The 13,055-nt window shown below is 57.9% G+C and overlaps 1 protein-coding gene across 10 annotated transcripts in view; it reads right to left on the bottom strand.

The window, feature by feature from the left end:
- The window catches only part of Atp11a (ATPase phospholipid transporting 11A), a 93,994-nt gene that overhangs the window by 8,507 nt on the left and 72,432 nt on the right, over window positions 1-13,055 (bottom strand). For 7 of the 10 annotated variants that reach the window (XR_002387345.2, XM_021239306.2, XM_013077321.3 and 4 more), the window contains exons 19-27: window positions 10,815-11,066; window positions 9,698-9,872; window positions 8,185-8,287; window positions 7,874-8,019; window positions 7,283-7,342; window positions 6,508-6,635; window positions 4,850-4,985; window positions 4,366-4,389; window positions 595-660 (exon numbers count right to left, since the gene is read on the bottom strand). Coding sequence is in view for 8 of the 10 variants with exons in the window: in XM_021239306.2 (XP_021094965.1) it covers window positions 595-660; window positions 4,366-4,389; window positions 4,850-4,985; window positions 6,508-6,635; window positions 7,283-7,342; window positions 7,874-8,019; window positions 8,185-8,287; window positions 9,698-9,872; window positions 10,815-11,066 (1,090 nt within the window). In the remaining 2 variants the exon portion in view is untranslated. The remainder of the gene's footprint in view (window positions 1-594; window positions 661-4,365; window positions 4,390-4,849; window positions 4,986-6,507; window positions 6,636-7,282; window positions 7,343-7,873; window positions 8,020-8,184; window positions 8,288-9,697; window positions 9,873-10,814; window positions 11,067-13,055) is intronic. The other 3 variants (XR_015443851.1, XM_087193151.1, XM_021239307.2) reach the window with 1 other exon arrangement.

Raw genomic sequence — 13,055 nt, 5'->3', positions numbered from 1 at the left:
AGTGGACTGAGGCAAAAACAGAACCCAGCAAAAGCAGAATGGCTGCACACAACGTCCCAGAAAATGGCCACCCAAGCCCAGGGCTGCCAGCAGGGAAAGAATGTGGCATCAGAGCCCTGCTGGACACCGTTCCAGGGAGGAGGACACAGGCAGGAGGACCCAGGCCCCGGGGAGGCACCAAGAAGCGCTTCTCTTGGGGCTGGTGTGTCTTTACTGAGAAAGCTGCCCTGTGTCCAAGGCTCCGCCGGATGGGTCTGGGGACTCCCATGATGCCATTCTACACAGACTCCACCTGGCTTTCCAGTGTTCAATTTCCCACAACATTCACTTATCTAATTGTTCTGATTACACCGGGGATGGGGCTACTTGCTGTTTGGAAGAGTGCTGATCAGAATCCTCCCGTGGAGAACAGACTTGTCCCTTCACTGTGGCATCCTGGAGGCCTGAGGGCTGCATGGCCCAGGTGTGCCGGGACCCTGCCCTTCCAGGGTTAAACCCAGGTGGGGGGGCCCTGCGGGCTGCCACATAGACGACTGTATGGAGAGTCCAGTTACCCGTGCCCCGTGGAGCAGGTGAACTGCAGCCGCCACTCACCTTCAGAGTGACCGTGAACACCATCACAGTGAACACCAGCGTTCCAAAGGTCCAGTTCCCAAACATCTGCGGGTGAGAGCCGCATGAGTCCTGTCCTCGTCATGCCCAGCTGGAGCCCAGGCAGAACTCCCAGCCCTGGGTACAGCAGGCAGCCAAGGCCTGGACTGCGTTCCAAGCAGAGCCTGAGGCCAGGGAGCTTGGAGACCCTGACGCGCCCCGGGTGCTCGGCCGGGCACACAGAGGGCACAGCACAGCTGGGCCAAACACGCACGCTGCACACTCAGGACCCGCCATTTTTCCTGATGACCCAGCTGCCCCTGCCACATTGGACAGCCCATGGCCAGCTGGACATCAGGACATGAGAGGGACAGCAGCAGGAAGAGGATGCGGGGCACAGATGAGACAGATGACAAAGGCCGGCCCTCCACAGCCAGAGCCAAAGACGCAACAACCAGACCTCGAGAAAGGGGATGGAGAGGGACTGGGAAAGGCGGGAGGCACAGACAGGGCCAAAGCCCAGGGGCACATTTCCGGGAACCCCCTCCACTCAGCTGGCTCCAGGGTCTGTGCCGGCTGGGCTGAGCTGCCAGTCTGCCGCGTCTGGACTGAGCCTCCCAGAGAGGGTTCCCAGCAGCTCTTTAAAATAGGATCAAACCTCACAGATCCAAAAGCTGCAATGCGCCCGGCTCTCCCCGTGGTCCGTCACAGTTAAACATATAGACATATATGCTGTTCCTACAGCCCATGACTCAGTGTTGCTGAGCGAGGCCCAAGCCCCATGATGCTCGGCGGTGTGGTGAGGACATCCTTTTAAGTAACTGGCCTCTAACAGTTGGCGCTGACCTCTCGGGGTCCCATCGGCGGGGCCGGCTCACTCCATTCTTGGCTTCTTCCTTCTGCTCAGGAAATTTGGGCAACATAGCGTTCAGCTCTGCTTGGGGCTTCCTGGCCGGGCAGTTCTGCCTGCGGGACATGGCTGTGTCTGGAGACGTTTCCGACCGTTAGTCCAAGGCAGGAGGTGGCAGCAGAGCTGCTAACAGCACAGACGCCCGCCCGCCCGAGAAGGAGCCATGTGGCTCCAAGGTCCAAGGTGCTGCAGTTGGGAACCTCAGAGGATGCGCCTCAGAAACTGCTCCATCAGGGGAGGTGGCAGTGGCATCAGACCCCGCCCAGGCCCTGTGCCTGCTCACACATGCTCTGCCTCTAAGCTGCACCCTGCTGGCCCTGTGGTTCACTTCCTACAGAAGCATCCAACAGATGGGGCTGCTGGGGCGAGTGTGCAGCGTCCTGGCCTCAACTGCGGCAGGACACGAGCTATCACCATCTTCTTCAGGCAGCCGAGGTGCAACTTCCTACGTTGAGTTGAGGGCCCGGGAGGCGCCAAGCACCCTGTTCCGTGCTGGCGCTCAGCGAGGGCCCCTCATGGGACGGACAGTGTGGTGCTTGTCTCCGTGGAGTCTTGTGGGCCTTCTGGGGCGTAACCTCCCCGGCCCCGGCCCAGCCCCTTTCCTCTCCCTCCCTCCTAGGGCCAGTGTTCCGGGCCGGCCGTCTTCTGCTCACAGACGTGGACTGTGTGCTCTGTGTGCAGTCTTCCACAGCAAACGTTGTGTCAAGGCCACGTCACCCCTCTGCACCCCTCGCCCACTGCTGACCACTGCCTCTGACCGCTCCCTATCGAGCCACATCGGGGCTTCCTGACTCCCACTGTAGCTGTTCCCAGCCCTGCGTGCTCATCTGGTAACCCTGCCATGCGGCAGCGACAGTGGTGTGGACAAGGGCTCTAGTCTGCCATCAGGAGAAATAAGGGCATTTGATATCTGTGCAGAAACTGCTCCATCGTGAACTCTTCCTGGAGAAGTTGCTCACGATCCTACTGCGCTTGACAAGGCATGTGGCCTATTGTGCTCCTACAAAACAAGCCACCCTCGGGGGTCCTCCTCGCTCCCATTGTGTCACGCGGTAGGACACCCTGAGCCCCTCCCCAGAGTGGAGAAGTGGGGTGGCCCAGCTGTGGTCGCAGGGCCAGGAGGCCACCGTGCAGCAGTGCCACAGGTTCCCTGAGTTCTACAGACTCAGTGGAGCCTCTGTGGAGCCCCCCGAGGCCCTGTCTTTAGTCCCTGGTGTGGCTGACACCCCGTACCCCAAACATACATGAAACAGCCTCAGATGTCCCAACCCTGGACCCCTCCCTCACCAGTGTTGGGGAGAAGTGTGCTGTGTGTCACTTGCCACAGGGACCTGACCAGTGTCACATGACTCAGGGCACATGGCAGCCGCTTTGAAGCCTGGCTCTGCACATGCATCGGTGAGTTGGCATGGCATGATGGCTGCCGAAGCCCACTCGTGTTCTGCAGGCTCTCCACACAGTGTGAGTCACACAGGCCCCTCTGCTGTGGCCCCCAGCAGGCCCACAGGGGTACCCAAGTGGCAGGGCTGCAGGCTGCCAAGCTGGCCTGACCGGCCCTGCTGGCTCCATCCTGGACTCTTCCTGTCCTCGTTCCGGGCTCACAAATAGGTCCGTCCAAGAGTGGTGACAACAGGCGTGTGGAAGCGGGGGCACAGAGTCCCTGCCAGCGCCCTCCCCAGGTGGATACAGCTTCATGGGCTCGAGGAGCTTGGTCGGACACAGGCCAGGAGCAGAAGATGGGAATGTGGGACTAGCGATGGAGGGGACCCGTGGCGGCATCAGCCGGACGTTCCTCGAGTCAAGGCGTCAGTCACCTGCCGGAGAAGGGAGCCGTCCACCACCCTCCTCTGCGGCCGGTCTTCAGGGCTCTCCCAGGAGCACCTGTCACTATCCCCCGAGGTGCTGAGCCCAGACGACACAGGCGGTGTGGGGCGGCCGGCAGACTCCAGGTGCGAGCACCTGGCCCCGGGCGAGAGGCCCAACCCGACTCAGCTCTTCTCTTCAGCCTCCTGGCCAGCACTGTCCCAGGGAGGGGGCTGCAGCCAGGACGGCGGCGTGACAGTGAGTGGGGATGGGCTCGGGGACACAGAGCCGTGTGCCTGAGATGCACATAGACGCCTGCGCAGGGCCCGGGTCCGGGATCCGTAAGGACGGGCACTTTACTGCACCGTGGCCTGAGCACCAGGAGCTGTTCAAGCGAAGCTGAGTAGAGTCCAGGACAGTGAAGTGTTTAACCTGTTCTCAGGACCAACTTAGTAAAAACTGATCTGTTACAATGAAAGACAGCCTTCTCCTGAGGTCAAATCAGGCACAACAAGGGGTCAACATCACTAGGACACACAGCCAGACTCCTGTCCCTGGTCCAATAGGTGGAGGGACGAACACGGGGAAGACGACACAGGGAGTGGAGAGGTGGGTGCCACGGCACGAAAGTGTCGGGCCCAGGCTATGCTGAGGGCGGGGTGCTGAGGAGCAGCCCCTGACATCACCAGCACTGTCACCCTGGCCAGCAGGTCACCGTCAGGGGCCTCGGACATGCCTAGTGCTTGCGCTTGCTGGGGAAGTTTGGGGCCACCATGCCGTGTCCCACAGGCCTGGTGTCTCCGCTCGCAGGGCTACTACCGAGGAAGTCAATGTACTCGGCCCTGGTTCCCTGAGGACCTCACAGACCCAAGGACGGGGTTCCACGAGACGTGAGGCACACAGGCAGCTCGACTGCCAAGACAGGCAGGAGCAGGAGCCGCTGACAGCAGCTCCACCCACGAAGCACACGGAGGAGGGAACGAGGGAAAATATTTTTGAGAAATATTTTATTTCTAATGCACTCCAAAAACACAGAGAGGACACACTCACGATCGTCTTACCATGTGTGTGTTGGTGGTCATTATCTGAGGGTGGGAAGGGAAGCGAGTGGCAAAAAGAAAAAAATGAGATACAAATAAAACAGACCCCAGAAAGGATGCAAACAACCGCAGCGGCATGCCCACCAGCAACTGCACAGCTCCTGTGTCCAGGGAAAGCTGCCTGTGCACACAGGAAGTCCTGCAGCATGCTACGTAACCCCTGCCCGGTCAGGGCTTCGCCCTGGGAGACGACCCAACCATGAGGCGTCAGCTAATGGGACCGTCAGTGCCCTGGGGCCCGGGGCACCTTCCCTCGGGGCTGGGGCCCAGCACGCAGTACACGCTGGCCCTGCATGGCCACGACATATCTTGTCGGACACAGCACAGGCGTGTGCTCCTAGCTGGCCACAAGCCCTGCACAGAGGGCCGTGTTCCTGCCTCGCATGAGGACCACGGGCTCAGGGCTGCTGGCGGCCGGGCCAGTGAGGCCGTGCCCCACACTCACCTGCCCATTGCTGGTCACAGTCGTGTTTTCAAACATGAAATAAGCACCAAAGAAGAAGACCAGGGCATCGAACACCCCCAGGATCGTCCAGTAGGTGAATACCCGCCAGCGGAGCAGTGCGTTCTTGGCGACATCCCTGTTTGAGGACGAAGATGGGGCCTTCTGTGACGGTGGCACCAGCCCACTGTGCACCGCTGTCCCACACTCTGGCGCATGCACCTCGGGTGCGCCCTGGGCGGGGTCACGGGCACCCAGTCTGCAGCCTCCGACAACGAGAGCACTGCGCTCAGACTGCACTGTCCTGCACACTGCGGCCCACCTGCGACCCAACGGGTGCCGGGCACACCTGTCCTCCTGACCGACAGCAACACGGAGCACAGTGCAACGTGCCCAACGGGAACAGCCTGGTGCCCTGGACTTGCCACCGGCCCACATGACCCTTACGCCTGCGCACCCCAAGATCACCCCTAGGACACTGTCCAAGATGGGCAAGCGCTCCCAGTTGCCAGGCCTTGGGGCCTCAGGTGACAGCCACACTCGATGTGGGCAGCGAGGCCAGTGGGGCTCCTGCAGAGGCCACAGGGGCGCAGCAGCGGCTCCTGGGCCTGCACACACGCAGACAGCCTGCAGAACTACACAGACGTGTGCACACCTGCAGGAGGGGCACAGGGAATCCGGGCTGCCTGAGGGAGGGTGAAGGGCACGCACGTCAGCCTCTGTGAGCCTGCAGCACATGAGGCCTCCCTGCAGTGTCCTCACAACTACACGTGTGTCTACAGTGCTGGAGTCAGTGTTTAGTGAAAAAGACCTCAACACACAGGAACATCGAACCTGGTAGAGATCCCGGAGGGTGCTCTGAAATACCAGAAAAACATGTCCTTATTATTAAAAACAAAAAGAAAAAGCTTTTCAGAAGCAAAGAGCACATCACGGTCTAGATCTACAATGTCCCCCAAAGCCTTGTGTGTCTGGAGGCGGGGCTCTGGGAGGGTGACTGGACGGTGAGGTGCTGTGCTCACAGTGACTCATAATCCATCAAGGGGTTCATGGTTGCATGTGCTTGGGGAGCTCCAGAGAGGTGGCCCCGGGAGGGAGCCTGGAAGGGGTGCTCTCGTCCCCTTGCTCTCTCTCGGGCTCTCTTGCTCTCTCTGCTCCCTGGCTGCCAGGGGCTGAGCAGCTGTCCTCCACCAGGCCCCTCTGCCGTGTCCTTGCTGCCTTGGAGGCAGCTGGCCATGAAATGGACCCTCTGAAGCCATGAACTGTGTAAACTTCTCCCCCTGTGATGGGGGTGCCAGCTATTTCCCGGGACGGGAAAGCTGAGTGCTGTGGAGACCCTGGAATCAGACCGGAACGGAACACTCTTGGCTCTTAAAGGTGACTCAGAGCGTAAGGTTCCTGGGCCACACAGGACAGAGGCTCAGCCTCAGCCCGTCCGTGACACTCAGAAGCACACAGAAACATGAGGTGCACGACACGCATTTTAAGTGCAACCTGAGTCATCTATCAGCCTCGAAGTGTGCTCGTGGAGACGGTGCAGCCGCCTGACTGTCAATCCCGAGGAAGCTAGTAAATTGGCTGGTCCTGAGAGTTTCTGGCTTTTATGTGCCGTCCTCAGGACCCAGCACTGCTCTGCCCTGTGTCTACCCTGGGACACGCACCTGTACAGGGATGGGTCCCTCTTGAGCACGTCAATGCCCACATGCTGTTCCATCAGGCTGTAGAGCAGGATCGGGAGGGAGGTGAAGCTGATGTTGTAGAGGGTCAGGTATGCGGTGTCGTACAAAGTCTGCGGAGGAGAAGCCCTGTGGGTATCACTGCAGCCCACAGACCCTGATGTCCTGGCTCAATATACAGAGAATCACACACAAAATGCATCTCCCATGCACCAGGAACCATCTTTCCACAGCTACAGATAGACCAGCATGAGACTCGGCCTCACAAGCATCAGGGTTAAAGACACAGCAGATGGGAAGCCCCTCTGCCCTGCCTGTCCACCGCTGCAGATGCCCCAGGGGAAGCCTGCAGTTCTAGTCACCCCCTGCCAACTCTGGCTGCCTGGTTCTGCTGCTACCGATGGGAGGAGCTGGCCCAATGTGCTCATCTAAGCGACAGGAGACACTGGGTGACAGACGGGCAGCTGCCTGGGCAGCAGGTGCCAGGAGCCTCCTGGTCCCTGCACACAGTCAGACCCTGAGGTGAGCAGAGCCCTCGGCACGTAGGTGTGGAGCCAGAGCCCAGTGACACAGGGTAACCTGGGGCCCTGTCACTCCCGGGCTTGTGTCTAGGAACACACTGGCCTCAGAACCTGGGGCCAGCGGAGGACAGCACCTGGACTGCTCCCCACCCCGTGTGCCCCTGGAGGGCTTGCCCCATGCAGCCATGCACTGGGGGACAGCAGGGCACAGGATGTGTGCACTCATGCACTGAACTGACCTGTTGTGAAAACCCGCAGAAGAACTGGTATAAAAACTGGGGGAAGATGAAACAGACGTTCTGAAAGACAAGGCACAGCCGGCGGTTACACACCCCGAGAGTGGTACCCCCACCCTCGGCCTAGTGAGCTGTCCTCACCAACTGCCCCTCCATGGGGGCCTGACCTAGGCGGCCCCAGGTTCCCCAGGGTACTGAGGACGGGCTCGGGAAGTCTCCCCTCGCCTCGACGGCAACGAAGATGTCTGCGTTCTGGGTGGGGGCCAGAGACAAGGCACAGGGGATGGGCGAGTCAGACTGCAGGAGGGCAGCGGAGGCCAGAGCCACCAGGACAGGGCCACCCACAGGCAGGGAGGACGTGAGATGCCCCACAGCATCCACAACAACCCCTTCCTGTTGGACCACGTTACACTCGGGCAGGTGAGGAAGCTGCTGAGGTCTGCTGCAGTCACCAGGCTGAGCCGACCCCTTCTTGATGGTGACTTTGTTTTCAGATGAGTGACCCCTGGCGGCATGGCGCCACCCCGAAAAGGTCATACACTGTGTGAAATGCACCACACGCCACTGAGACGGGCACGGAGCGATGCCTCCTACCTTATAAAAGAAGTATTGCACAAGCTCAGAAATCCTAATGTAATAAAAATGCCCATGAACGAGAAGCATCTTCTTCAAATGCTTGAATTTTGGGATTGCATAGTCGCTGTTCCTTGCAGCCTGCCGGCCTTCCTTCCCAATGACACCTACAAGGAAGAGGGATGAGTTTTGGGGGTGGCTGCTGCCGGGTGTGGCCCAGTCTCAGAGGGCAGCCTGAGGGTGCTCTGTGTGCTGTGACACTGGCCTGCCCCGGTGAGGAGACTCAGAGGGTCCCGGGATGTGCTGGCCCCACCTGAGTGGCCGTGGCTCACCTATGCCCACGTGGGCCTCCAGGATCATGCTGACATCATTGGCACCATCACCGATGGCCAGCGTGATCGGGTGCTCTTTGGAAAATTTGATTAACTTAACAATCTGGAAAAGAAAAACACAGGGTCCATCTTCACTGTTCCATTTCTGCTGGTTAGTTCACTCGGCAGAACTAACAGACACCGACCGTTAGTCTAAGAAAGGAAGAACAGATTGCTTAGTGCTAACTTTTGACACTCATCTGTTCTTCTACACAGGATAAAATCTGCTTTATATTAAAAGCCAAGCCAAGCAAAGTAGAAGTCACTAAGCTAGACCACATTGACCTGGAATAGCTGCCAGGCACAGGCACCGGAATATTCGTGGATTCACTATCCGGGAACAGAGGGTACACCACATCTGCGAGAAGGTTTGTATCACGCAGCTATGTTCTGAAATAAGCAATTCCTGATGCTACTGTAATCTTCAAATTTATCATGTGTGAAAAATAAAATCTAGCAACTTAATAGAATAATTTCCAAGTTTTCAGTCCAGTTCTTTAGTTTTTTCCCCACGCACCTAAGTGTATGGGCTTAGGATGTTTGGCTGTGGAGACAAAATCGTGTGGATTGTCTCCTTGCTTCAACAAGGAGGCTGGGAAAAGTGCCAGTTTTTTTTTGGGGGGGTGGGGAGTAAATTCATTAAACTCTTCTAAGATCAGCTGAGAGCTTAAAGAGTACAGTGCTGCTCTGGAAGTCACTTTGGAAGGCCCTCACTCTGCAGGACACACAAGAGGCAGAGCAGGGATGGACCCGCTGTGTCCCAAACAGGAGGTGTGTGAACTCCAACAGCTGCCTGGCACCCACTTCTGTCCCTGACCTGTCGGCACAGCACACCTGCTCATGGGCTAAGATGGCCTCTGAGGTGTGTTTCACCCTCACAGCCAGGCCAGTTCCTCTCATGAACAATTCAAAGTCAACTGGCCTCCTGTACCTAAAATGTGCTACCATGGAGTCGGCTGTCTTCCAGGCTGGGAAGACACCTGTCTTTATGTGTCTTTATGCCCATCAAATACATTTTCCACAATGCATTTAAAGTATTTAAAAAACCACTGCAAGTGTGTTTCCCAGAGCACGGGATGCGGGGAGAACATGAAGGTGGAGCCTGGCAAACGAGAGAAACATCCCACCTGCCCCCCGCCCCCGCTTGCCCTGGACAAGGCCCCTCAATGGGCAAGCCTGGAAACCCCAGGTGCCTACCACACCTAGGCCAAGCAGGGCACCTGCAGGTGGCACACAGCAGGGGCTACACGGATGCCAGCCTTCCTTAGGAACAACTGTGACAATGTCGCTCTGCATCCAGGAGCCAGGACCTGGAGGTCACACCTGAGCCTCACTGTGGCTGTGGGTGACTTAAGGTCCAAGCTTTAAATCTCCATCAGTTTTCCACAAGGTGCCACCTCACTGGACCTAGGCTCAGGCTGCAGCACCTCACGAGGGTCCTCCCGCACCTCCCCACCCGAGACGCAGGCAGGACCTGGGCCTTCTGCAGGGGCGCCATCCGGCAGCACAGCACGGCGCTGCAGTTCCGGCAGATGTCCAGGAAGACCTCGCGGTAGTTGGCAGAGCTGCCGTCTTCACGGGGCTTCATGATCAAGGACAGCGCTGCTCCGTCGATGATGAGCCCGTAATCGTGCATGTCTGTGGAAAGCCTGCAAGAGGACACAGCCCAGAAAGGTCGCTTGGTCACCAGGTCTGTGTTCGGGGACACTGCACCTATTTCTGGGCATCTAGAGATGTCATGGACCTGTGCAGTTAAGAAAGCAGTACTTCTTGTTCCATTAACATGACCTTTACAACACTGGCTTCACAGCTTTGACCACACTCAGAAATTGTGTCTTAATCAACACATATGGAAGTCGAGCGCGCAGCTCTCTGGATTGGCGTGTGGGTTCCAGCACTTCCGGGGGGTGAAGGAGGGTGTACCTGGCAGGCGGGGTCAGCCTTTACCCTGGCCCTTCTGACCTTGCAGCTAACTCACAGTGCCGCCCTGCTATGGTGCCCAGGTTCTGCCTGTATGGCCTGAGCCAGTAAGAACACGGTGGGAATTTTCTCTTTGCCAGGCTTGGAGATGACCAAGAAACGTCTCTAACCCTGGAAAGAAGTTCTGTGGCTCAGGCAGAGAGAACATCCTCATACCATTCGGGAATAGTCTCAAACGTGCTATGATTAGAGAGCAGATCTTCTTCACCCACATGCATGAGAATCTAAAGGCACCCAGATGCAACCTCGACAGTCAACAAAGGCAAAGATGGCACCGGAAAAACGAGTCCGAACAAACTGCAGATTATTCCAGGAAGGAGGCTGCCCATACACGGCTGGCCCAGACCAACCCCTGCACTGTTAGTATCTCCCTCCATGGCAACCCCAGGCGCCCCTCTTAGAATCACCAGGAAACACCCAGCTGCTCGGGCCTTTCTGCATCCTATACTCAGCAGTGTGAAACTGCGTGCATACGTGTGCAAGAAGACATGCCCTGCCCTGGGAGGAGGCCTGGGGGCCTTGTTCGCGTGTGTGCTGGCCTGGGGAGATGCAGCAGGCTCCCTGAGGACTGAGTGGCCCAAGCCTGACTCGGGGAGTGAGGTGCGACCCACCCTGAGAAGTGGTCCCGGGTCAGGCTCCCGCTGCAGCGCAGCACGGTCTTGCTGAGCTCGAAGAGCACGTCGTGCAGGCTCTGCTCCTCGATCCTCTTGGTGGTCAGCTCCAGCAGCTGCGTGCCCCTGCGGAAGAGCCTGCAGGCATAGCAGGTGGCAGCTGCCGTCTCCATCTTGTCCCCCGTGAGGACCCAGACTTTGATACCGGCTTTCTGCAGTGCCTCGATGGTGTCTGCAGCTTTCTCCTGGAGTCTGCGAAAAAGAAACCAGCCAGGCACAGCAATCAGGGCTGGTGCACCCAGTTGAGAGACGATGATGTCAGAACCTCGACGCCTTAAAATTAGTTTACAGCTGGGCATAGTGCACACACCTGTAACCCCAGCACTCTGGGAGGCTGAGGCAGGAGGACTGCAAGTTCAAGCCCAGCCTGGGCAACCTGGAGACATCCTGTCTCAAGGAATAATCAAAGGTCTGAGTACGTGGTTCAGCATGAGGGTCTTGAGTTCAAGTTCAATGCCCAATACTGAAAAATTTGTCTCCCAAAGTTAGAAAGGCAGATGCTATTGGCTCGGGATCCCAAAGATAGGAATTGATGCTTGACAACATGCTGTACCCGGGTGGGAGGAGGAGGAGTGGCCGAGGGAGTGACCACCAGGTGATGAACACCTGTGCCCTGTCCAGCGGGGACTCGCTATGGGGAGAGGCTTTTAGGCAATTCTAAGAATCACCCTAACCCACAAAAGGCCTGATGCAGGGATCGACGGGATCATTCTTTCTGTGGTATAAAATGCTCTGGATCCGCAACTTACCAAGCCGGAGTCACCCACTGGATGTGTGTCTGTTCTGCCCACATTCCCAAGAATCTACAACCACCCAGGCAGACCTCATCCCCAACACGGCAGCTGACTTCACTCGGCAAGCACAGCCCCGAGGAAATGAACCGGAGTAAATGCCGGGTCTCCCATGGAGGTGACTCCGGGCCCCTCTGGGTCTGAACACATGGAACCCTGTGACTGCTGGGGCTCCGCAGGCTCACCCGTGCCCTCGAGTTGGGAGGTGCAGGTGTGTGGCCTCTGTCTCCGTGACAGCCCGCAGGCCCGACTCACTGTACGTAGCCAGCTTGGTGCAGAAAGCCCAGAGCTTGCCTGCCAGGTCAGGCGCTCCGCTCAGTGTCAGTGTCCCTGTCGTGGGGCTGTGTCTCTTGCTGCCTGTGTGGGGTGCATCTCTCCGGACTGGGGAGACTGCCCCCTAGGGGTGGGAGGGTTCCTATGAGGTGCTGGAGGAAAGGGGTTGAAATTCCAACCCAGATGACTCAGTGGATTCTGGGAGGAAATTCTGGCCCTGCAGTGTCAGGACCAGAATGCTGCAGAATCTAGGGAAGGAAGATCCACCTCTGATTCTGCAAAAGGGACTCCGAGGTCCAGAGGGGTTTGCGGGTACGCTCGGCAGGGCTTTCAGGGAAGTAACTCGCAATCCACGGTTGCCACTCCTGTGCCCAGAAGCCAGTCTCAAACACTGGGTCCCACTGGGGCTGCGTCCACCTGTCGGTCCCACCAGGCTCGCATACATCTGCTCTGTGGGCCCTCACTGGGCGGCCTCCCTCAGTCCCCAAGACCCTTGAGGATCAGTGCCGCTGTCCTCAGCTGACAGTGTCCTGCTGAGCCCCTCCTCCGGATGATCAGTCCAAGCCTGTCTGGTGTGCATGTGGGTGGCCAAGTCCTCAATCTGGGCTGAACGAGGGAACGGGACCTAAACAGAGCCCCATCAACCAAACCCAATCTCCCCTCTGCCCAGTTCCCACTCAAGCTGAGGGCCTGGGATGTGGTTTAGGGCCCTGGAATGGGGCTTGGAGAGAACTTAGTGCTTGGGTCTAAGACATCACACTTTTAGTGCCAGCCCCGTCCAGCGGACAGACGCTCAGCACCTTGTCTCAAGTCCCTGGTCACAGGTGTCAGCTGGGCATGACTTCTCTTCTTCATCATTCAGTGTGGACAGGAGCCCCACCCTCTGCGCTGAACCTCGGATAACTCAGTCCTCTCTGTGCAACTGGGAAACTAGAAGCTCTTTCCCTGGAGCCTGGGAAATCTGTGATTGGTAATTTCACCCCTGTAATTCCCAGTTTTTACAATAGTCCATTGAGTTCTTTCAACAAGCCATGGTGTATGTGTTGAGGATATTAAGACCTAAAAAGCAACTCCTGCATTCAGAAGAACTAGCAAATAACTCAGGAACAGGATTAGC

This window comes from Heterocephalus glaber, unplaced genomic scaffold (assembly GCF_053883595.1).
Source record: "Heterocephalus glaber isolate CG9 unplaced genomic scaffold, H.glaber_assembly_v1.0 deba00001579, whole genome shotgun sequence".
NCBI lineage: Eukaryota > Metazoa > Chordata > Mammalia > Rodentia > Bathyergidae > Heterocephalus > Heterocephalus glaber.
Note: the sequence above shows the minus strand (reverse complement) of the source record. Positions and strands in the feature narration are given on the sequence as shown.